The sequence below is a fragment of the Girardinichthys multiradiatus genome, chromosome 3 (genome assembly GCF_021462225.1).
Source record: "Girardinichthys multiradiatus isolate DD_20200921_A chromosome 3, DD_fGirMul_XY1, whole genome shotgun sequence".
NCBI classification, from domain to species: Eukaryota; Metazoa; Chordata; class Actinopteri; order Cyprinodontiformes; family Goodeidae; genus Girardinichthys; species Girardinichthys multiradiatus.
The window spans coordinates 27,975,347-28,001,744 of NC_061796.1; the positions used below are offsets into that span (position 1 = coordinate 27,975,347).

Below are 26,398 nucleotides of genomic sequence, written 5' to 3' on the forward strand. Positions count from 1 at the left end.
TCTGATCTTGCATTGTGAATGGTTGTCTAAACGTTTGCTGATTATTGCCTAAGTTGGTTCCAAGACTAACTTAACTTCATTTCCAGATTCTTCAAGATAATCCTTGGTTCTCAAACATAAACATTGCTTGGTAATGTTGCATCACTCTTTTGGTCATGATTTCCAATCATCTTTAATCAACTTGTTTATATTGAACATAGCCCATTAGTCTCCGTTATTCTTTAATTCTGCTTGGTAGTTTAGTTGGATTGTTTTAGCATAGTAAAGAGTTTGTTGATTGAAATATGTTTGACTTTGAGTTGACTTATTTTTGTTAATAAATTCTTGTATTTTAAGAAATTGTGTGAATTCATTCCATGTGTGTGCAGAGTTTATGCTGTTCAATAATGTCAGAGCTCATCTCACACCTTTCTATTTTGTCCTAATACCATCACCTTACTGGGCTGGTATTCACAGGACAACCCTTAACATACCGAAATATTATTTGATATAACATTAAAATATTAATATTACATATTAAATAATATTCTCAGATTCATAATCCCAACAATGTTGTGGGACAAAATGGGAAAAAATTAAATGGGGAACAAATATTTTCAGGCAGTGTATTTTCCACAGTTCCCTGCTAGAAATGTGAACCTTTTAAATCAACCTGATACTAAATGACTCACTTCCTGCCACCAACCCACCCATCTACTCACAGCTGTAGTAGTAGTGTCTCCCTGGCAGAAACTCGAAGCCCAGCGAGAACGGGGTGAACCTTTGGATCTTCTCAGAGAAGCGGATGGGTCCAAATGGAGCAAATGGGGTGTTACATTCCCACCTCTTCACAGCCTTTTTGGTCTCCACACAGCCTTTGAATGCCTCTTCCTCCACCAGGTAGAGGACCAGGGTCTCTAGCTGCTCTGGAACCGGAGTCATCGATTCGGGATAGTGGGGGCAGTAGATGTCCAGGTAATCATTGAGATTCAACTGGATGGACATATCTCCTGCTGTTAACCTAGAAGAAAGAATGACAGGGACATTAATATTTCACAGAACAATTACAGAGTGATTGGAAAGAGAGGTGGTGATTAAACACGAGCGATGCCTGGAGGAATATGGGTTCTTCCAAAAGACCGGTAATTCATCAATAACGTAATTACTGCAGATGCTAAAGCCATGTATTATGTGTATATATATATATATATATGTGTGTATATATATATATGTGTATATATGTGTATATATATATATATATATATATATATATATATATATATATATATGTATATATATATATATATATATATAAAACTGCTTGAGATAGTAGGAGAAACAATTCTCCTTATGCTAATTAACACCACTGAAGACGAGTGTGAAATAAACTCCACTCGCTCTGCTTTCCTCCTCCTACAATGCAGCACACACTGTCGGCTGTGCACAGGCATAAACAAGCAGGCACGTGCATTGACAGTAGAGTCAGTCAAGGCTGACTAGCTTTTGGCACAACAACTTTGGACAAGACAGCATCATTAGAACAGAGGAGCTGTATAATGTATGTTTCTTCAGACTGAGGGTTCTGACTTCCTGTCAGCTTGAGTATAAAGAGCTACCCATGTACAAAGTAATATAAGAAACAGAGGAAGGAGGGAGTTAAATATGTTAAAAAAAAATACTGTGACCAGCTGGAGAGAAAAACAGTTCCTGCATGGTTTTCATGTAAAAAGTCCAGAAATTTTCAGACAAATTTCCAGGGATGCTTGTCCATTTCACAAATTTTAAAATATTGTATCATTACAAACAGCCCATTGTGTCAACACAACGGTGAAAAAAGAAGAATTAAGAAGAAATAAAGTTAAAATAGAAATAAGGGAAGGAAGAACACAGGGACAAAGTAGTTAAAGGACACAGGGATGGAAGGGGGACAAAGAAGGCAGAATACAGTGGAAAAGTGTGGAAGGACACAAGTAACAAAGGATGAAAGGAAGAATGTAACAAGTTTTGGACACTGACAAGGGGGATAAAGTCTGGAAAAACAAATCTTTTTTGACTTAACAAGTCTTTTTCTGACTTATCCAGATTTCAAACATTTTTGATTACAATTCCAGGCTTTTCCAGACTGCAAAGCAGCCTTGAAAAAATAAATTTGTGAGATGTAACAGGAGACAGATAAAGAGTTGTAAAGAGAAAAACTATGGCAAAAGAAAAAGTTGGATGAATAGGTGAATAAAGTGGAGTAAAGAGAAAAGAAAATGTTTTAATTAGTGACCCCAGAGAGTCTGAGTGCAGACACTCAGAGCAGAGAACAACGGCATTGAGGAGGAGAGGAGACAGACTTTAATTGGCCTCCTCTTCTCATGGAGCAGCAAGAGAGAAGCATGAGGGGCACAATGTGGCTCGAGCAGAAGGTTCAGGTCCGTCAGTGGGAGTCTTTATAGAGGGGTGACAGACCGGAGGAGAGAGGAAGAGGGGTGCTGGGGCTCACTGAAGAGGAACATGGGAGGGAAGAGGGTTGTAGAGTTAGGGCAAAGATAGGTGGAGGTGGTGGAGCATGGTAAATCACTCTCAAGTTAAGTAGGTGAACAAAGAAGAGAGCAAAAGAATAAATAGCCAATAAAAACGAGTGCAGAGCAGGAGCAGGAAGAGGTATGGGGAGAAACTGATGAAAGCAGAAATGGAGCAGATAGACGTGAAAGGAAGCGGGAGTCTTGAGATGGTCCAGCAAATTTACAGTGTATCAAAGATGGATGGAGCAATGTGAGGAGAAATGACATAAGACTTTCTGAGACAATGGGGCCATGACAAAAAAACTGAAACAGATCTCAAGATTTTCCACTACTGAAATTTGAGTGAATATCTCAGTAGAATCATGGAGCAGAAAGGCTATAATTTAGAATCAGAGATCAGAGAAGTCATTTTTCTCAAGTCAAAGTGAAGCTTTGAGACTGACTTGGTTTCTGAAAATGAAATAACCATTCTTGCATTAAAAAGGCATGGCATCTAATTTTCTTTCAACACTGCATTGCTGCAGGTTACGAATACAAATCATTATGCTGTGACCTAATTTAAGTCATTAACATTTATTAACGTTATCTTTTTACAACATTTAATGTCAAAAGTTTTACATTTTTTACTTATTACATTTTTTATTTACTTTTAATAAAACATAGTAGAACCAGTAACTGTGTTTCTTAGTAATAAATCAAACAGCCAGTACTTTTATTTTTTTTTAAATCAGAAGCTGGTGTAAAAACACCAGTTATCAAATATCTCAGGTATGTTACGTTTATTCTGTTCTGAAACCACTCAAAATTATTTATTGAAGAGTTTAGTTTTCCCACGGTTTGTGGGATATTAAAGTTTCATAAAGTCAATGGCTAATAGGTCAAATGCAGCCACTGATAGATGAATATGTGCATCTCCGTCAGAGGGTTGGTTCCTTGCTGTAAATACTCGGTTGATCTGCAATAAATGAAAACAAAAAAACAACCCATTAAGCTGAAGTTAATTCCGTTACTGATATATACTGTAACGTTCTGTCACATCTCTGGTTAAGTTACGGCTGTTTGCATTATCTGCAAACATTTGTATCAACTCAAAACATTCCCAAACCGACTAGATTGCATTTGTTGGGCAGATCATTGATATGTAGGGAAATATGGGTCCAAGTGTTGGCCCTTGAAGGACCCCCACTTTATTTTCCAAACAAGGCAATTTGGCCCCATTGACTGTTACACGTTTTCTGTTTGCCAGGTATGAATCTATCCTCTTTGCTGCTTGCACAGAGAAGTAATAATTACTCGATGTAGCTAATAAAATACTGTGGTTAACAACATCAACCCCCTTTCTCAAGTCAAGAAATAGAGCTCCTATACTTTTCCCTATTACCCAATAGGCCTTTTTTTCTTCTAGGAACACTACGATAACCAAGTTCCTGGAACTGCAGAATCGCAAATGATGAAGATATTAATGACCTGTTTTCAGATGATCATTTATGCTCATTTTCCATGGCCTCTACATTGGTCAGCTCCACTCCACCCGTTTGGCAACTATGTCCATCACTGACTTTTCCATCCCTATACTGGCTTTCTTGATACCCGAGTAGGGCTGTAATGTGACATGAACAGACTGCTGTTCACTGATTGGCCATTAGAGTTGTCAACCATGTCAGCAAGCATGAGAAAGTGTTCGCCGAGGTAGTGGACAGAATGACAAGCTATGAATTTAACCACACACCGCAGTGTCAGGAAAAACTCAAACTCACGAGCAATTACAAAAAATAAGGACCTCTTTGGCTGGACTGGGTCAAACCAAAAGCAATGGCGGTGGTTTGAAATCATGGACGCTATATATAGCCATCGTCCTGTGAGTTGTGGACGGAAGGGTGGTCTGGACTCTGCAACCTCACTGTTTTAGGAGGACATGATATGCCGTGATGAGTGTTTATTTTACTTTGCACAATATATAGCGCTGACAGCTGGAGGTGGGGCTTCAAACCACGCCTCCAGCCCTCAATGTCAACACAACAGGTTACGTGCCAAGTAGAACGAGGTAGAGTGGAGTTGTGCAGTGCTGGAACCATGAATGTAAAACAGGCATTAGTTATTTAACTATCTGTTTTTCTATAATTTTAGAGATGACAGGTAGAATATAGACTGAAAATAGTTATTCAAACCAGTTTTACTTCTGAATTTAAAAATAGGCAGGGCTGCTGTCACTTTTCAAGCTGCTGGCACAACAGAGTGTCTGACAGATAAGTCAAAAGCTTTTTCTCAGCACTAAAACATTAACCTTTTTCATTTTTGACAACATTCTTTTCTTTACTATAACTGTTTGCAGTTAAATAATATTACATTTTAGCCCTCCCCTGGTCTTGATGGTATTCAAAACAATACGTTTCCCACTTTTTAATACCCCTACATATAGCATCACCAGTGTACCAGCAGCAAAGTGACAGGCAAATGGTTAAACAAAGGTAAAAATATAAAAACAGAAAATAAGAACAAGAGACTGTACAGTGAGTACAAATTTACAGCATAAGTGTATTGAGGATGTCTGAGATCCTGGAGACGATCTATCAAAGACAGAACCAAATCGATCAGGATTCCTCGCTCAGGACCCACATGAGCAGTGTCGTCTGATCAATACCCCTCCTGTCACTGTGTGTGTGTGTGTGTGTGTGTGTGGATACCGAGCCCTGTCCAATAGCTCTATTACCTGTGTGCAGTAATTACAGTCAAAAATGGGGTTGATTTTTGGTTACACAAAGAGTGAAGCATGTAAGCCCAAGAACACACACTCTGGTACATAAATACAGAGAAACACAACAATCCTTTTCTACTCTTACCACCTGTGGTGCTTTTTAAGACACCTCAGGCAGAGAAAGGTTTCCTACCGAACTGTGTGTGTGTGTACATTCAATAATAGACTTGTGCTGTGTCAATATACTGCACTCCCCGCTATACATGTCACTCACCTCAAGATTTCCTCTTCAGGAACCGCTCTCTGAATCCCCCCCCCCCACTCTTCTTCCACCCTGCTCCATCTCCTCACTTGTCTTTCCCCCTCTTCGGGTAACATGCACTCATTTTCCATCTGTTCCTCTAAGAGACTGCACATCCTTATATTACCTGACCCCCTACCTCCCACAAGCCTCCACCTTCAGCCTGCGCCATATGCACGCCAGCAATTACAGAGTCGGTGTGTGCTGTACTCATGTCAAACTGTCATCTCTGTTTCCTCCCTCTTCTCTTCCCTTCCCATCCCATCACGTCCCTTCCCTTTCCTTCCTTCCTTTCCGTTCTTCCTCTCTGGACCTGGTGGGCCTGGTTACACCCCAATTACACTCAGCATCCTCCTCGTTCTGGCAGACACCAAGAGGCAGAGTGGTGACAGCAGAGGGAGCAACATGGGAGAAGCTTAGAGAGGCTGTGGGTGTCGGGGAGGAGCATGTCGGTGCAGCCTGGCAGAGGGAGAATCCTCTGGATGTGGCAAAGAGGACTGGTTAGGTTCAGTTTGCCAGAGCAGAGGCAGAGGGGGAATAACAGTAAGTCACACATACACAGCAGGGCACGGTCCATCCCATCTGCCCTAGAGTGATCTGTGACACCAATCTGAAGACTGTTGTGAGATCATGGTTGATAAAGAGCTGAATCCAAGATAACAAGCTTGGCCCTTCAGTAGAAATGCCAACATTTATCCCTCAATAATCACTGAGCACTGCAATACAAATCCAGGAACTCAGCATAGCTGATATCCTGCAGATGTGTCCACGTTACTGTGTAGCACACACACCCGCACCAACACACACACACACACATGCACATACATGGCCATGCACGTGTGTGCAGTTTTAATGAAATGCAGGGGGATGACTGTGGCAGAGACCTTTGATCCTTTAATATGAGAGAATAATTAAAGGAGCAACAATCTTGCAACACAGCCTCGGGAATACTGAACAGATTCTCTTCTGTGCTCAGCAGCCGCATATGTCCCAGTACACTGGGGCACCTAACAAATGTACTGCACCATAAATATCTGGGAGATCAATATCATACTACAATAAAAATGCTAAAAACACAATAAAACTTCCTGCTATTGCAAGTGAAAGCACACAATAGTTTTAACACATTTCCTGTTAGATATGGTAATGGTTTCTGGTTCCTTTCAGTAATGGTGAGAGGCAAAAATGCTTGGCTGAGCCTCTGTTCGTCCATGGTCAGTCGCAGCAGGGCGACCACTAACTCTGGTTACTACGCTGACTGGGCACAGCACTCTGTGGTCGCACTGCCTTGTCTGGATGAACTACTAACTCTGTGGTGGGTCCTAAAAAAACAAGTTTGATCACATGGGTGGATCTGTGTGCTCTGTTTCACAAGTAGAATTGGGTTTAATTTCTACACTCCTTCACAGTAAACAAGTGGAGATCAACAGCTAAAAGAAGAATTAAAAAAAGGTGAGGCATTAATCCCAAAGAACAAAACAAGACTATTATTAACAGCATCAGCATTTTTGACGTGATGCTGATTAAGCCCACATGTCATCATAAGAAATGCTCAAACCTACATAAAAAGTAACACCTCAACTTATTCAAAAGAGAGTTTGCTTAGAGAGCTCTTGGCAAGCCACACTGGAAACCAGTGGAACCAGTGGCAAATTGTTTCTGTGTTTAATTAGCCTTGAAAGTCAGAACGAGATTCTCACGACATGACAACCTTGAGTTCAAATAAAAACAAAACATGCTAATGGTATATTTGCTCAAAAATGTAAAATTAAAAATGTAGAACAAGATCCAGCATTTTTTTTAATTCAAAAACAGAAAAGCAATAATAATTATCCCCACTGTTACAAAATTTACGTTGAATATTAGAGTTACAATAGTGTTAGATATACCACAATTATTTTTGATCTTTCTACATACAATTAAGCAGAAATTTAGATCAAACACCAGGGTCTTTCGTGAAATTTAGAAACATCTGGAAAAGTTTCATGGGTTCGGATAAGCATGGAAAACTAAAAAATAGAGTGTTAAAAATAGTTTGCATTTCCAGACTTTATTCTGTTTCCTGGTTTTTAAAACATAAATCGGTCCGTTTGCCCATATCTCCACCTATCATTCCCCCCATCTATGACCATTGTAGAAGCATTTGTTATGAATTCATTGCAAAGTTGCCTGAATTTTGACATTTTGAAAATGTGACGCAATCCTGTATCAACCATTGGATTTATTAGTAGTTTTCAACAGATTATGACACAAAATATACGTTTTGCTGTTCCACCCTGATAGTGTTTAACCAGTATGACTATATAAAAAGGTGCCAGTGCTGTGTGCTCAGTGGATAATCTGATTTACTAAGGAAGATAAAGTGAAACACAAACACTCGAAGTGTACAAATTAACAGAAATAATTGGTACTATAATGTTTGATTTTTTATTTTTTTAAATCTATAATTTACTTAGTTTACTGTAAGTTAAAGGGGCTGTGTGACTAGAATAATTTTTACATGGAAGGAGCCACCTATAAATATTTGGTTTGATCAGAAGTCTTAACCATTCTTATTTCACTAGAGCCAGCTGATCCAACCAGGTGTCAGAATTACAAGGAATAGAAATAAAGGGTAATATAAAGTCTCCAGAAAGAAAAATGTACAATTACATTTTATAATCCCAGATATTTTAGCGGTGCAAAGAGGATTGGGTGGTGGACGAAGGTGGAGACCTCAGCGGCCCGATCCCCGGATGCTTAGGCTGGCTCTAGGGACGTGGAATGTCACCTCGCTGGTGACCCCAGCGAGGTCGAGAGATATTGACTAGAAATAGTTGGGCTCGCCTCCACGCACAGCGTGGGCTCTGGAACCCATCTCCTTGAGAGGGGTTGGACTCTCTTCTACTCTGGAGTGGCCCACGGGGTGAGGTGGCGGGCTGGTGTGGGTTTGCTTGTTGCCCCCCAGCTCAGCCGTCTCATGTTGGGGTTTACCCCAGTGGATGAGAGGGTCGTATCCCTGCGCCTTCGGGTTGGGGAGAGGTCTCTGACTATCATTTCAGCCTACGGGCCGAGTGGTAGTGCAGAGTACCCGGCCTTCTTGGCGTCCCTGTCGGGGGTGCTGGATAATGCCTCTCCCGGGGACTCCATTATTCTGCTGGGGGACTTCAACGCCCACGTGGGGAACGACAGTGACACCTGGAGGGGCGTGATCGGGAGGAATGGCCTCCCCGATCTGAATCCGAGTGGTGTTTTGTTATTGGACTTCTGTGCTAGTCACGGATTGTCCATAATGAACACCATGTTCAAACATAAGGGTGTCCATCAGTGCACTTGGCACCAGGACACCCTAGGCAGGAGGTCGATGATCGACTTTGTTGTCGTATCATCAGACCTTCGGCCGCATATTTTGGACACTCGGGTGAAGAGAGGGGCTGAGCTGTCCACTGATCACCACCTGGTGGTGAGTTGGATCCGCTGGAGGAGGAGATAGCCGGACAGACTTGGCAGGCCCAAGCGCATAGTGAGGGCCTGCTGGGAACGCCTGGCGGAGCCCTCGGCCAGGGATGCATTCAACTCCCACCTCCGGGAGAGCTTCGACCAGATCCCGGGGGATGTTGGAGACATAGAGTCCGAGTGGACCATGTTCTCCGCATCTATTGTCGATGCTGCTGCCCGTAGCTGCGGCCGTAAGGTCTGTGGTGCCTGTCGCGGCGGTAATCCCAGAACCCGGTGGTGGACACCGGCAGTAAGGGATGCTGTCAAGCTGAAGAAGGAGTCCTATCGGCTGTGGTTGGCTTGTGGGACTCCTGAGGCGGCTGACTGGTACTGTGAGGCCAAGCGTGCCATGGCCCAGGCTGTGGCAGAGGCAAAAACTCGGGCCTGGGAAGAGTTCGGTGAGACCATGGAGAAGGACTACCGGTTGGCCTCAAAGCAATTCTGGCAAACCGTCCGGCGCCTCAGGAGGGGGAAGCAGTGCTTCGCCAACACTGTTTATAGTGGGGTTGGGAGACTGCTGACCTTGACTGAGGACATTATCGGGCGGTGGAAGGAGTACTTCGAGGATCTCCTCAATCCTGCCATCATGCATTCCCTGGTGGAAACAGAGGCTGGGGACTCGGGGTTGGACTCTTTCATCACCCAGGCTGAAGTCACCGAGGTGGTTAAAAAGCTCCGTGGTGGCAAGGCTTCGGGGGTGGATGAGATCCGCCCTGAGTACCTCAAGTCTCTGGATGTTGTAGGGCTGTCATGGTTGACACGCCTCTTCAACATTGCGTGGCGGTCGGGGACAGTGCCTCTGGATTGGCAGACTGGGGTGGTGGTCCCCCTTCATAAGAAGGGGGACCGGAGGGTGTGTTCCAACTACAGGGGGATCACACTCCTCAGCCTCCCTGGTAAGGCCTACGCCAGGGTATTGGAGAGGAGAGTCCGACCGATAGTCGAATCTCGGCTTCAGGAGGATCAGTGTGGTTTTCGTCCCGGTCGTTGAACACTGGACCAGCTCTATACCCTCTACAGGGTGCTCGAGGGTTCATGGGAGTTTGCCCAACCGGTTCACATGTGTTTTGTGGACCTGGAGAAGGCATTCAACTGTGTCCCTCGTGATGCCCTGTGGGGGGTGCTCCAGGAGTATGGAATCGGGGGCCCTTTATTAGGGGCCATCCGGTCCCAGTACGAGCGGAGCAGGAGTATGGTCCGCATTGCCGGCACTAAGTCGGACCTGTTCCCGGTGCATGTTGAACTCCGGCAGGGCTACCCTTTGTCACCGGTCCTGTTCATAACTTTTATGGACAGGATTTCTAGACGCAGCCAAGGGCCGGAGGTGGTCTGGTTTGGGGACCAGTGGATTTAATCTCTTCTTTTTGCGGATGACGTGGTCCTGCTGGCCCCTGTTGACTCTTTTGCAGCGGGTCTCTCATTATTTACCCTTGGAGATACAGAGTCTTCCCCATCATCTCCAGCTTGTGTAGACATCTTCTCAGGTGTCTAACTTACTCCGATACATAAGACACAGGAGACATTTTCTGTTGTTGAAATGGTAGCCACACTGCCCCGTTCTGGTTCGAACACGCACTGACACTCGAACGCCGGGGAGGCTCCGCCTTTATTACCTTTGACAATAGTGTGTAACCTTCCATTCTACAAAGTAGTGCCAACTCAAAAGAATACAACAGTGACATACATTGTTCTCAACAGCCCCCTCTAGCCAAGACCTACAGCATGCGCTGTGGCGGTTCGCAGCCGAGTGTGAAGCGGCTGGGATGGGGATCAGCTCCTCCAAGTCCGAGGCCATGGTACTCGTCCGGAAAAGGGTGGCTTGTCCTCTTCAGGTTGGAGGGGAGTTCCTGCCTCAAGTGGAGGAGTTTAAGTATCTCGGGGTCTTGTTCACGAGTGAGGGAAGAATGGAGCGGGAGATCGACAGACGGATCGGTGCGGCTGCCACAGTAATGGGGGCACTGTGCCGGTCCGTTGTGGTGAAGAGAGAGCTGAGCCGAAAAGCAAAGCTCTCAATTTACCGGTCGGTCTACGTTCCTACGTTCGTCTCTCGGCTGGCCTGGGAACGCCTTGGGCTCCCCCTGGAGGAGCTGGAGGAGGTGTCTGGGCATCTCTGCTGAGTCTGCTGCCCCCGCCACCCAGTCCCGGATAAGCGGAAGACAACGAGTATGAGTAGTACGAGTACGAGATATTTTAGCATTTGTACAATTATTCATCTTCATAAGTTATGTAAATAACTACTAACAAAAAAAGTGACCTTATGTTTTAAAACATGGGTATGGAGTGGAAGTTAATTAAGATAAAAATAGTAATATGTGGGTATAAAATGTTGGTTAAATTGGTTAAGAAGCAAATACACATGGACCTGCTTAATTGCCTTATTAGCAGTGTTTGTATACTTTAATCAGCAAGCTTACTTGGGGTCACATGTTTGTGCAGCAGCCATTTCATAGTTTCAATGCTGAAAAGTTTGGAAACTATTACTAAATTCTGCCAGAGCATAAACAATCATTTGAGCCAAATTGTTAGCAGTCAAGTGTGGTGATGAGCTGACGGTAAAAGGATCCATCTGAATAAACCATTTTACTTAGTTAGCAACTCATTTGGATAGCAGGGTGGTTTTTACTGGCTGAACTATCAACATGTTCTCCCATGACTCATGGCTTTCCAATTAGCGCTGCTCATTATTTTTATCCCCATCATCGTGATAGTTGCAGCGCAGACACGCTCACATTTCAGAAAGTTTGAGAAACAACGTGATGCAGCAACAGTGTGGTAGTTTGACTTGAATGTCACTGAGGCATCTTAAAAAAAAAGAAAAAAAAAAGAGTAGTAGCAGAGTTTTGAGGCAACCATTACCAGTCATCCAATTAAAAAGGGAAACATTGATAACACACAAATATATAAATTCTGAATGTTTATGTTGACTTCTATGATTGTGGCTTACAGCCAATGAAAGTCCAAAGTTACAATATTATATAAGACAGGCAAAAATGGATTTTCAATAAAAGGAAATGTGTTATTGTCATGTTAGGGCCTACATAATCATGACGAAGACTGCCAACTTGACTGTTGTCCAGCAGTCGCTGACATCCTTCTCAAGGGGGGTAAACCACAAAAAGTCATGGCTAATGAAACTGGCTGTTCGCAGCATAATGCATCCAAGCATGTTAATGGAAGGTTTATTGGAAGGAAGAAGTGAGGTAGGAAAAAAACACATTTAAGGAGCTGCTTCAGTAATTTTTGAGCCCTTTATATTTCTCTCCGCTGAGAAACTTTAAAAAGAGTTTATGGGGTAATAAGATGAGACACACCAGACCCAACAATGCAGATGAGCCGAAGGAACCTGGACTTCCCCAACACTTGAGCAGAGCCACAGGATGATGTCCTTCATGATGTGCCACACTGATGCAATTCATTCAAGTCTCCCCTGAGCTAGTATTAAGTTCATTTACTGTACAGTGTATGGACACAGTTTTATCAGGCCAACATTTCTGTATACATTTTTGTGACTTGATTTTCATTTATAATCTAAACCAGATAGTCAGCTTTTAGTATCATCAAGATTAATTCTTTGAGCAATGAATCTGTATAATATAAAAGGTTTATTTTAGTGTTTAAAATTAAAAAATAGAAATCAACCATTTACTGATACTCTAAATTATTAAAATACACCCATTAAAATCTTTAATCAGCCCTTTCTCTGGTGACTTCTCAGTGGTTTTACCAGTCAAAATGACCAAACCTTAACACCTTTTTGTGACTGAAAAGAAGAACAGACATGGCAACATTGTGCTGATAATAATTCCAGACTTGGGAAGCCTTTTGTGGGAACAGCAGAATTTGTACAATCAGAAATAAGTCAGGGAGGTGTAACAGAACTCCTGATAAAATGAGCCTAAAGATAGAGGCAAAAGAAGAAAGTCAGGCAGTTCATTAAAGAGAAAACATTGTTTCCTTCAGGTTGGCAAGACGTCCTCTTACTCCACAGGCAATCCTAAGTTCAGAGCCAAAAAAGACAAGAGGAATTGAACAAGTCAGAAAAAGTGGAAAAACAGGCTTCCTTTGCTTTAAACTCAAGGAGATTGTAGGGCTGGAAAAAAAAATTTTCTCACGTTTCCTCCTTACACACACCGTCTCTCTCCACATGGATGAAAAACACAGCAAAATGAGGACAAGCCCACCCCCCAAAACCCACTAGCTGTGCTCCCCTCCCTTCCCACACAAAGCTATGCTGTGCCCAGAGCCCAGAACTAAGTGTTGTCTTTATCGTGATTCTTACTCCCCTCAACGAACACAAACAAGGATGTCGCCCCCCAATCCACGACCATCTGTGGCCCCCCTACTATCTCGCCTTTCCAGCTGGCTCCAAAAAGAATCCTTTTGTAAGCCCCTCTTTCCACCTAACATCCTCAACAGTGCACAGGCTCCACCTCTTTGGACGCAGACTGAGGACAAACACATGATCAACACCTCATTACAGAAAGGAATGAGGAAAAGTGCTCATCTACTCGTTCCTGTTTGGTATGTGACGGCAGAAATATGTGTGTGTGTGTGTGCTTCTTTGGTTCCTTCAGGGTCAGCAGGATGTGCATTACACCAGCCCTTTTGCTTTTAATTTTCTTGACTCTTTAAACGAATGGTATGCGAACTGTGTCCTGTTCTATCTGTATGTTGTTTCCTTTCTGCCTTGATTGTAGGTATACAATGCCTTGCAAAAGGCTTTGTCATGTTACAAAACACACATTTCGATGTATTTTAATGGGTCTTTATATGATAGACCAATACAAAGCAGTGCATCACTGTGAAGTGGCAGGAAATTGAAACTTGGTGTTTTCACAAACAAGAAAATGAAAAGTGTGGGGTCCATTTCTGTCCAGCCCCCCTGAATCAATGCTTGGTAGAACCTCCTTTCCCTCAGTGGTCTGTCATGTCTTTACCAACCTCTAGATACTACAGTGGATAGAAAGTGTCAACATCAGTTTACACTGGACTTAGGTCTGGACTTTGGGTGACTCAAACCAATGAATATGCTTTGATCTAAACTATTTCAGTGTAGCTCTGGCTGTATGTTTAGGGCCCATGTTCTTTTGGAAGCTGTACTTCCACTCCAGTCTCAAGTGATTTGCCACCTTGAACCTGTTTTCTTTACAGTTTGCCCTGTTTTTTAGTTCCATCCATCTTGCCACCGACCATGACAACCTCCCTGCTTCTGTTGCGGAAATGCATCCCTACAGCATGATGCTGCCACCACTATGCTTCCCTGGAGGGTGGACAATGTATATGGAATGAGGCATTGCAGGTGATCCTCCACAGGTTTTGCATGTCGGCAGAAAATCTAAGTTTTGGTCTTATCTGAAGAGAGCACCTTGTGCATATTTAACATGTCCCCTACGTTGCTGGTAGCTGGTAACTTTGAATGTTACCTTCCATCAACAATGGCTTTCTTCTTGCCATGTATTAAAAAAGTTCAGGTTTGTAAAGTGCACTACTGATAATTGATCTGTTTACAGATTATCCCACCTGAGCCGTGGATCTCTACAGCTTCTCCAGAGTTTCTCTGATTATCGCTCTCCTTGCCTGACCTGTTAGTTTAGGTGGACGACCATGTCTTGGTAGGTTTGGAGTTGTGCCATATTCATTCCACTTTCAGATGACATACTGAAATGTAAGAAACTTGGCATAATGTTTTATAACCTAAAACCGCTTTAAAACGTCTCCACAATTTTCTCACTGACTTGTCTGCGGTGTTCCTTGGATTTCAGAATCAGAAAAGCTTTATTGCCAAGTACGTTTTTGGACATACAAGGAATTTTTTTTGGTGTAGTCGGTGCAATACAATACAAATTAAACAGTATAAACATATCAACAATATAATATAAATATATGTGCACAGTTTTAAGTGAGTGAGAGTAAATGTAGAGCAGTATAGGATGCAAGAGCAATACAACAGTGCAGGTGATCATTGTGCAAGTATGGCAGTGCAAGTAAAGCAGGAGTCCAAGCTGAGCGTTAATGTAACGCATAGAGTTACAGGTTACAAGTGTCCTGTCAGCAAAAAAAAAGGGGGGGGGGGGGGGAAGGGAGAGTGTCAGGGTGGTTTCCGGGCTTTGTTAACCAGGCTGGTGGCAGATGGGAAAAAACTGTTCTTGTGGCGTGAGGTTTTGGTCCGGATGGACCGCAGCCTCCTGCCAGAGGGGAGAGTCTCAAAGAGTCTGTGACCGGGGTGGGAGGGATCAGCCAGAATCTTCCCTGCCTGCTTCAGGGTCCTGGAGGTGTACAGTTCCTGGAGCGACAGTAGACTGCAGCCAATTGCCTTCTCAGCTGACCGAATGACACGCTGCAGCCTGCCCTTATCCTTGGCTGTAGCAGCGGCGTACCAGATGGTGATGGAGGAGGTGAGGATAGACTCAATGATGGCTGTGTAGAAGTGCACCATCATAGTCTTTGGCAGGTTGAATTTCTTCAGCTGCCGCAGGAAGAACATCCTCTGCTGGGCTTTCTTGATGAGGGAGCTGATGTTTGGCTCCCACTTGAGATCCTGGGAGATGATGGTTCCCAGGAAGCGGAAAGATTCCACAGTGTCAATTGTGGAGTCACAGAAGGTGATGGGGGCAGGTGGGGCTGGGTTCTGCCTGAAGTCCACAACCATCTCCGCTGTCTTTAGAGCGTTGAGCTCAAGGTTGTTCTGGCTGCACCAGTCCAACAGATGGTCCACCTCCCATCTATACGCGGACTCGTCACCATCAGAGATGAGTCCGATCAGGGTGGTGTCGTCCGCAAACTTCAGAAGCTTGACAGACTGGTGACTGGAGGTGCAGCTGTTGGTGTACAGGGAGAAGAGCAGAGGAGAGAGAACACAGCCTTGGGGGGAACCGGTGCTGATGGTCAGGGAGTCAGAGATGTGCTTCCCCAGCCTCACGCGCTGCTTCCTGTCAGACAGGAAGTCAGTGATCCACCTGCAGGTGGAGTCGGGCACACTCAGCTGGGAGAGCTTCTCCTGTAGCAGAACTGGGACGATGGTGTTGAAGGCAGAGCTGAAATCCACAAACAGGATCCTGGCATAGGTTCCTGTGGAGTCCAGGTGCCGGAGGATGAAGTGATGCTGCTTGTTCACTAATGCTCTCTAACAAACATTTGAGGCTTTCATAGAACAGCTGGATTTACACTGAGGTTAAATTACACATTGATGTAATCCATTTACTAATTGGGGGACTTCTGAAGACAACTGGTTGCACTGATTTTATTTTGCGGTAATGGAGTGCAGTAAATTATGAAGTAATCGTTTCTAAATTATCCAGCAGCATCTCTAACAGTCCCTATAACAAATGTATCTTAAGCCCCTTCTTGAGGACGTTTCAAAGGATTTTTTCTTCGTAATGCATAATTTCCGTTTTCCTTAGTGTATAGATATAATGTGACACAGAGTCACTGTTCAAAATATGAAAAACAAGAGGACATGTCGTTCAAGTAAAACTGACTCGTTGATCTTCCCAAGTCAGGAAACAAAAAAATAGCTGCTGACCGAATGTTGGTAATATCAAACACACAGAGCAACAACTGGAACCCTGAGTGGTTCCAGTTGTTTATCAATCCACCATGCAGTGCAATGATGGTCAAAAAGGTAAAAAAAAAAAAAACATCTATCTGGAAAAAAAGGTTAATTTTTACTGATTTTATGTCGCTGCAATAAAAAATTTGTATTTCAAGACTATTTGTACATTGTTACCAGGTGTGCCGATGAATGTGGAGGACGGGGTACACATAACTCAATGAAATGACTGGTTGCATTTTCCGATCCCTGCAGGCTCAATTAAATGACCAAAAGACAGCAGCCAGTCACACCATTCCTCATTCAAACTGTGTGGATCAGCAGGCTGTTTCCACCTGCATTCCCCACCAATTTACAGAAACAGATGAAGATAAAAGCACACAAATATATAGATGCACTTTCTCCTTGAGGCCTAAAGAAATCTCAGCCCTAAGTAAAGACAGACCCTATTTTCTGCCTGTTACAGCGAAGGCCCGCTTTGTGGGCATGTGTGTGGATTCTGTTGGACTCAGCAGCACCACCACAGGACGGATAGTTACGGCCGGCAGAGCTGAGGAAAATTGCTCGATTTAGGCCCAGAGGACCGATGTGTATGGAAACCAATTCATCTGAGCCATTTTGATGCAGCTTTAGGTCTGCAGAAGCCATCATCCCATCCTGTGGCAGAGCTCCGTCATGCATAGGCACTACTCTTCCTGTGTGGCCTAGTCTAATCTTAAAAAAAAAAAAGCTTTCCTGTAACTTTTCAAGGAGGTATGAAATTACTACCCACAACACACAGTGAATGGACCAGACTGCAAGAGAATTTTGTATTTTCTCTGGCAAGAAGCAGAGCATGGCGAAATATTGCCTCAACATGCTCGTCAGGACTGCGGCAGAGTGGAGCATACATCTGCTTGGAGGTGGCCACACTTTTAACAAGGCAGAGAAGAGTGATGGGTAAGTCGTGAGGGGCACAAGAATTGTGCAAGGGCGAAAGCAAAGTGCTCATTCGGCAAGGAGTGTACAAGGGGCTAAATAAGGTCAGACATGCCGTTACCAGGACAACGACCAATCCGGCGCTGGGACTGGTGCCAAGCCATTGCCCCACCCATCCATCGTTTGCTCCTTTCGTCTCTTTCCCCTGCATCACGTCTGTTAGACCGCCTAAACCTCAGAGTAATGAGTGCTCTCCATGTTTTTAGCGGTCTAAATGGAGCCGCTATGTAAATACAGGGCTGATTTGTACAGGTGCCAGGCTCTTATACATAAACTTGAACACAGCGCCGGTACATCACTGCTCAGACTCTGACAGGACCAACCTATAAGATGGGAAGGGGAGCTAACAGCGACAGCTAATATAGGTGGTCCAAAGCAGGAATTCAAACTATTTATAAAACCCATCAAACATCTTTGCTGCAAAGTGACAGCCGAAGTGATCCATTGTGTCAACATCATTTGTCTTATGGGTATGTACTAACATGCTGCAGGACCCCACAGATTTATGTAGATCTCGACAGGGCGTTCAGACAAATTAATGGTAACTTTCAAAAGGAGAGCAATCATTTCGATTTCCACTTGTATGAGTGGTCAAAGAAATAAATACAGGGGAAAGTTTAACACATTACAGATTACTTGTTTAAACAAAAGGAAACAAAAACAGTGTTTTCAGGAGTATTTAAACTGTCCCAGGAGAGCAGAAACATGATGGTTACAGTTTCTGCTATTATTGTAAACATAATTTAATCACACATAAAAGGTAGAAGTACACATAATTGAAATTAGGGCATTAGGATTTTAAAAAAGTTTCAAATGCAAACTACAACCAAAAAATATAAAGCCATTTTCTAACTTTTTGTATATGCACTGATAACGTGTGCTAAAAAAGCATCTTTGTTTTTGTTTCTGTAGAACATAAATGTGTTTAATGCAGTTTTCTAAGTGATGATCTAATTCATTAGGGCAAAATGCTATCCAAATCAACCCAACCCCATGGGAGAAAGTAATCACCATCAAGTGTTTGTGATCACTGGCAATGAGTCTTTTACATTGCCATGGAAGTGGTTTGGCCCACTGTTCTTTGCAGAATTGTTGCTTTTCAACCACATTGGAGGGTTTCCAAACAATCTGAATATCACTAAAAAACATTTCTTAACCCATTCAGAAATGGAGTTGCTGGTTTGCTATGGGTTATTGTCCCACTGTGTGACCCAAACGTTCTTAATCTTAGGGTCAGAAATAGTGACCAAATATTTTCCTTCACAGTTTTTTGCAAGAGAGCAGAAGTCATGGTTCCATCAAATACAGCAAGTCAAACAAGGCCCTTAAGAAGCTGCAGACCATCACACTACCACCATGTTTGGCTATTGGTACGATGCTCATTTTCTAAAACACTGTTAGTTTTATGCCACACATAATAGGGTGTAGACCTTTGATAAAGTCTCATCACTCCCCTTTCCAAAATCAGATCATCAATATGCTTTAAGGTAAATGTGAGATTTTCCTTAGTGTTTTCTTTTATTCAAAAAAGCTGTAACACTTCTGACTAATGCTTGAGTTGATAATATATATAGTCCTGATACATTTGTTTTCCACAGCCCCAGGCTAAGTGAAAATATATATTTACAACACCTGCAAAACAAAAAGAAATGGATCAATGTCTCAGAACTCTAAAATAAATATGGGTAGTGAAATGTCTTTTCTAACAACAGACCCATCAGCCTTAATTTGTTAAAGTCTATAAAGTAATGGAGGAAATGCAACCTTGGAGAGTCTGAGATTGATAGAGTTGTTTATACATAAATCTCTTTTCAGGTTAGATGTGCTTCTAGTTTACAGTAACATTCAACCATGACCTTTTCAACCTGATACTGAATTGCTCAAGGTTGATAATGATTTGTCAATGTTGCCAACTATCATATTTAATTCTATAAACGTCTAATCTACAAATCCGTCTTTTTTTTTTGGCTTATTGAGCAGTCACACTGTTTAGTAAATGCGTTAAATTCAATTTAGGATCGTTGGTCTTTGTTTACCTCGAATGTGATATACAGGGGTTGGACAATGAAACTGAAACACCTGGTTTTAGACCACAATAATTTATTAATATGGTGTAGGGCCTCCTTTTGCGGCCAATACAGCGTAAATTTGTCTTGGGAATGACATATACAAGTCCTGCACAGTGGTCAGAGGGATTTTAAGCCATTCTTCTTGCAGGATAGTGGCCAGGTCACTACGTGATACTGGTGGAGGAAAACGTTTCCTGACTCGCTCCTCCAAAACACCCCAAAGTGGCTCAATATTATTTAGATCTGGTGACTGTGCAGGCCATGGGAGATGTTCAACTTCATTTTCATGTTCATCAAACCAATCTTTCACCAGTCTTGCTGTGTGTATTGGTGCATTGTCATCCTGATACACGGCACTGCTTTCAGGATACAATGTTTGAACCATTGGATGCACATGGTCCTCAAGAATGGTTCGGTAGTCCTTGGCAGTGACGGGCCCAAGTATTGGGCCAAGGGAATGCCATGGTATGGCAGCCCAAACCATCACTGATCCACCCCCATGCTTCACTCTGGGCATGCAACAGTCTGGGTGGTACGCTTCTTTGGGGCTTCTCCACACCGTAACTCTTCCGGATGTGGGGAAAACAGTAAAGGTGGACTCATCAGAGAACAATACATGTTTCACATTGTCCACAGCCCAAGATTTGCGCTCCTTGCACCATTGAAACCGACGTTTGGCATTGGCATGAGTGACCAAAGGTGTGGCTATAGCAGCCCGGCCGTGTATATTGACCCTGTGGAGCTCCTGACGGACAGTTCTGGTGGAAACAGGAGAGTTGAGGTGCACATTTAATTCTGCCGTGATTTGGGCAGCCGTGGTTTTATGTTTTTTGGATACAATCCGGGTTAGCACCCGAACATCCCTTTCAGACAGTTTCCTCTTGCGTCCACAGTTAATCCTGTTGGATGTGGTTCGTCCTTCTTGGTGGTATGCTGACCTTACCCTGGATACCATGGCTCTTGATACATCACAAAGACTTGCTGTCTTGGTCACAGATGCGCCAGCAAGACGTGCACCGACAATTTGTCCTCTTTTGAAATCTGGTATGTCACCCATAATGTTGTGTGCATTTCAATATTTTGAGCTAAACTGTGCTCTTACCCTGCTAATTGAACCTTCACACTCTGCTCTTACTGGTGCAATGTGCAATCAATGAAGACTGGCTACCAGGCTGGTCCAATTTAGCCATGAAACCTCCCACACTAAAATGACAGGTGTTTCAGTTCCATTGTCCAACCCCTGTAGATTTTCCCTTCTGACCTGAAAACATTTTTCAGCATGGCGAAAGTCACCTTTTCGGAGGTGATATATGCTTTAAAAATATTAAAGGTTTTTAGGCTGGGTTCACACCATGGTGTGGTTCAGAGTGTTGTCTGACGTTCTCCAGTTTAAATCTAAACCAGTGTTCTGTTTTAAAGTTTTCCATGTTCTCCTTGTGCACTTTTTTATAATCCACACCCTAGTTGTCAGCAAACTCCTGTAAGGATGTAAATTACTAATTTAGAAGTGTTTTTAAGGAGATGTGCACCAGAGATGCACCAATCAGAATTTTGTGGCCAATTTCCACTGGAGTTCTTTTTTTTTTTTTCATCTTTTATTAACAATAATCACTGTTAGTGCACTTAGTAAAACAGCTGTCTCTGTGTGTATTGCCTACAAATTGTAGAAATTTCCAAAAGGGTGGCAACGATGCCAAAACCAGCATGTTACATGAAAGGTTGAAAGCTCAAAAGGACAAAACAGAGCAGCCTTGCTATATTCCATTAGGCCTTTCTGTTATCTGCTGAATCTCTTGCTCTCTCACAGAATGAAGCATTGATGCATCTTAACAGATTGCAGAAAAAACTGTTTACTTTTAAATATATTCTTAGAGCTCTGTGCTTCCTCTGACTTCTTGAAAACCTTTTACCGACACGGATAATGCTCAGTTTAAGTCTTTTTCACTCAGTAAGTGTCCATAGCAAAAAAGGTTGTTCGCAGGACATAGTAGCCCCCAAGTAAGATCCATTCACAGATCAATTACAAAGAAAGAATTTGCTTTTCACTTTTTGACCAGCTGGTCACCAGTTAGGGCCAGTCACACTTAAAAAAAAAGTCGTGTAACCTGCTAATTTCGCTGCAGATTTAATTTTAGCATCATATAATTTTTACTTTTTTGCAACGTTTATACTATTAATTATCTTGTCTCCTCCTTCTGAAGCTCACTTTTTAAAGGCATGTATTCTACACTTTTTTAATGTAACTGCACTAACCTATGCTGATCAGTAGCCCAAGTCTATCAGCCCACCTGTTTAAGTAGGTTAAGGAGGACATAACCCCTTCAAACACATGAACACATACACACATTTACCCAGGCAGAGCCACTACACTGAAAAGGGCACTTGCAAAGCATATACACTCAGCCAATAAATCAGACATGGCTTTGTGAAAATCCATCATTTTCAAAGTAGGTCAGCCTTCTGACGGTGAAGCCTCTGTCCAATTTGTATACACCATTTTTTTGTCTTGTTAACCATGATGTTAAGGTCAATGCTGGATAGGCAGAGTAGAGTTCTCTTTTGAATCTCAGGTGAGCAATCCCCCTGGCTTTCCCCAACTCTGATTTTGCTGTGGTTGTTCACCAAGGACTGGTTGGTTGGTGGGCTAGAAATGTCCTGCAGTTTGTCTGTCAAACGTACAAGTACAGAAAATGTCTAGGAGACATGCTCAAACACATCCAACTGTCCTGAATAATTTAAAGTGTGGGAGGGAGAGGAAAAGGAGAGGGGAAGAGACCGGCAAAGAAGAGTTAAGGAGTAAATAGGGTAAGATTGCCACTCTTAGTGGTTCTGAGGGTTGGTCAGCTTACTTAAAAACTTCTATTCTTGGTTTTACTCCCCTTTTTCATCTTTTAGACCCATCTACTGCAGGTCTCATTTCCTTCTCTAGTCTGTGGGCCTGCACCTTACCACCCTCTCTTTCCACCACAATTTTACTCACTTTGCCCTCCCTTCCCTCAGTCTCTCTCTCTCTGTTTATCTAAGCACTTTCACGGTCACTGCTTCAGAATCCCAGGAGTCTAAACTGCCTGCTTCCCTTCTCCCACCCTCCTCACAGCCGATCCATGCTCTCCATCTTTCGCCGTCACATCGGTTGAGATTCATATCGCTCTGTGTGTCTGGTGTATGGAAGGTCCACTTTATTCCCCTTCAAGGCATGCAGCTTTGGTCTGTTCTAGTCACGCAGAGCTACCCGCCTGTACAGCCCCGCACCTCATGAAAAAATACAGCAATCAAAAAGGAGAGACATAAACTTTAAATTGTTCTCAAATATGTTTAATTGCTTTGTTACAGAAAAGCTGTTGACTTTACGCAAATATATTCAGCACAACAACTTTGGCTTTAGTTTGTATGGCTTTAGTTTGGCCTTCCAGTCGCTGGTTTTCTTGGAAAGGCCAGTTGAGGTCAAAGTTCTACAACACGGATGAAAGGTTCAGACACAATAAGACGGGAAGCAGGAGGGGGGCTGTGGGATGGATTTAGGAGTAGAAAGGAAGGAAGTGGCGAGGGTCATGAGGAGAGGTGCAGACGGGATTAACTGATTAATTTGGGATTAGAGATGACTGCTTGCCGTTTTAGGTAATGAACCACAATGACCCAAAAAAATTGCAAGATTAGCACACAGGAGGTAAGGCATGTGGGACTGTTTTTCTCCCCAATTAATGGCAAAAGGTCTGTTGTAAATCTGATGCAAACAGACACAAATATGCAGTAAGTATATACTGTTCATTTTTTGTAATGTGGTTAATAACAAATCCATAAGGACACCTTTAAAAACAAAACAATGAGTGCTGGATTTTATGAGAAGACATTTGTCACTGAGTATTTTAGGTGAAAGCACATATTTCCATAGTCACAAACAATGAACCTTTGCTGCAGGTTTTTGAGAAGAGCACCGCTAACAAGAACTCTATTTGCAGCTGAATACAGGAGCAATGAGATTCATGGGTTCTCCTGATACAAGGTCATATCTATGGAGATTGGCTCTTTCTTCTATTTCAAGAATAAAAAACAAATAATAAAAACTAACCCCTGCTCTGGATTCTGTCACACGATAAATTACAGTTATCTGATTAGGTGTGATTAACCAAAAAATAGGGGAGTAATATTACAACCAGCTGACAAGATAAGACAATATCTAGTTCACGCGGACAAGGTTATTTTATTTGTAGGAAACTTTTTTGGTTTTAAAAATAGAGTAAAAGGTTTTATCAATCACAAACTGTTTTAAACAATCTTTATTCAGTGAGTAACATTCCACTCCAAGTTAAACTATTACATATATTTCTGGTTAGATTCTAAATTGGTCCTACAACCAATAAACATTAAAAAGGCTCCCATTTTTTGTGCTTTCACAAGTAGAATAATGGTTTCTCAACTGTTTTAAATAATCCCTGTTAATGCACAACATGTTTGATAAGTGTAAGCACTGTAAATTGTACCAAGAGTTTAGTGCTGGCTGAAAGCTACAAAGCAGAAGCTAACATTAGCATCGTTATCAGCTAATGTTTAGCCAGTCGCAGTAATCTCACAGTTCTTAGCATTGGTACCGTTTATATCATTTTCCCTGTAGAGTACCCAAAATGTAAAAAGTCAGTTAATTTGATATCAATCCACCTTCATTTTTCTTTGTAAGTCTCGGCTAAAAACTAACCTACATTAGACTTCTAATAAATGTCTAAAAATCCAAATAGACGACAACAAAAACATTCACTTTTAAACTAAATTTATAATAGTTTCAGCCTAGATGTCTATGGACCATTTAAACAATGTTCAGATGCAAACATTTTTAAATATCATGTGATCGTTAGTCAAAAGATCTGATTACACGCTTCATTTATTTTAAAAAAACTTTAACCATTGCACCAAAAATATAATAAAATAAAAATTGTCAGATTGCATCAAAGTTGTAAATAAGAATAGTTCATTTGAACTATTTCCTTGTAAAACTGTTTTATATGGTTGCAACAATGACATCAGGGAAAGTAGCAGGTGAAAACAGCACAGCTAGAGCAGTCAATTTCCACACAGAAAGGCTTCTTTATATTCAGAGATGGGACATTTATTTATTACATAGGCGCTGAGTGCAATCTACACAGTAACTGTGAGTAAAAGTAGAGTTTAGAAAAAAGATGAACACAGGCAAATACAAAAAAAAAAAACAAGGCCATCAAGAGATAAGGATCAAATTGTACATTTCCTTTTAGTAAAAAAAAAGGACTCTTTATATATCTTGACATATAAAAGCACCAACTGAGTCTCAGAGAACCAGAGCTTTTGCGAACTTAAATGGGCTTCTGATAAAAGTCCCTTGTTCTTTTTAATTCAGGTGACTCCACCACTTTACAAACCAGGAAAGCACCGTCAGCTCTAAATGTAGTGTGATTCCTCCTCAGTCTCTCCCCAGAGTCGGAGGAGCCACGTGTGTTTGCAGGCAGGCCAATGGTACTATCTGTATCACGTGCATCCATCTCTACAACACCTGTACACCCGCCTGCATCATGAAGTAGGGGGTGGAGGAAAGGTTCACCCCTCACTCCCTTACTCTGACTGTTAGTGTAATGCTTTCTGACACCCTTTCTTCTGTCCTCTCAGCCTCTCCCTTCCTCCTCATCCCTGGGGGCTTCCTGAGCTGTTTTGGGAGTTGAAATCTGTTGACTCTTTCCCCATCATCCTCTCCTTAACACGTTCTTCATCCCTCACTTCCTCCACTGTGGGTCTGATGTTTCTACCTTCTCTAGGGTCTTAAAAAATGAAGCAGTGACACAGTATGTATGTTCATTTGTGTTGTGTGTGTGGTACGGGTGTGTCGGTGCAAACCCAAAATGAGGCAGAAATCAGTTTGCTTCAAGTCAGTGTGGGCTGAAAGTAGGTTGTGCTGTGCCATACGTCTGGAAGACAGAACCAAAATAAGTACAGTAGTACATGACCCATGAATTTGTGAACCCACACAATTTTTACAGTGAACTTAGGCGCGGTGCTGTTGCTGATGGATGGATGGATGGATGGATGGATACAACATTTAGACAATTGTAGAAGTCTTAACATTTCAAAATTCAAATATTGTTTAATACACCTTAATGTTTTTCCATATTTTTCAGACCTTGAAAATCCTTAAATTTCTTACCATTTCAGACTCTATATATACCCTGCCCATCCAAGATTTTCCTATCACTCATTGTCTCTGCTGAGATAGACAGTAAATAAGCTACACTTTACAGGAGAACAACGTTGTAGACCACTAAACCTGTAATGAAGTTTACCACCACCATTGCTTTTACCGTAAACTCAAAGACTCGGTAGTGCAAAGTGTACAAAACATGTTGAAACAGATTTATGGCCAACAGCCGATATAATTAGATCTAAATCAATAAATGAAATAAAAAGTGATGAGCACTGCAGTTCAAAGAAAAACAGCCTTCATGCAGATCTGTTATTTTATTGTTTAAGCATTTTTTTCTTCTTTAGGGAGTGCGGACGTTTTCTAAAGTTGACTTTATTCAAAAGTATCTTTAAATGTAACATCCCAGGCAGAATGCCTCATCATGTTTTATTATTATTGTCTGATAAAGCACAGGCCAGTATAAACCTGCTATAACTTTCCATCATGCTGTTCTTTTTAATAAGATGCCAGAGAAAGTGCTATAGTTCTCCTGGCTGAAAGGATTATGAATATAAAGTATAAGAGTGTTTCACTACCACACCTGCCCTGCAACTGTTGGTCAGCTGGCTGCAAAAGAATGGCTCTTACACTTTTTCCTCACAAGAAAAACAAATGTGGCTGTTAAGAAATATTTCCAA

The 26,398-nt window shown here is 42.3% G+C and overlaps 1 protein-coding gene across 1 annotated transcript in view; it reads right to left on the reverse strand.

The window, feature by feature from the left end:
* si:dkey-246i14.3 (ephrin A4) overlaps window positions 1-26,398 on the reverse strand; it is a 61,235-nt gene that overhangs the window by 21,364 nt on the left and 13,473 nt on the right. Inside the window, exon 2 of the mRNA XM_047362098.1 lies at window positions 702-1,000. Coding sequence (XP_047218054.1) covers window positions 702-1,000 — 299 coding nt within the window. The remainder of the gene's footprint in view (window positions 1-701; window positions 1,001-26,398) is intronic.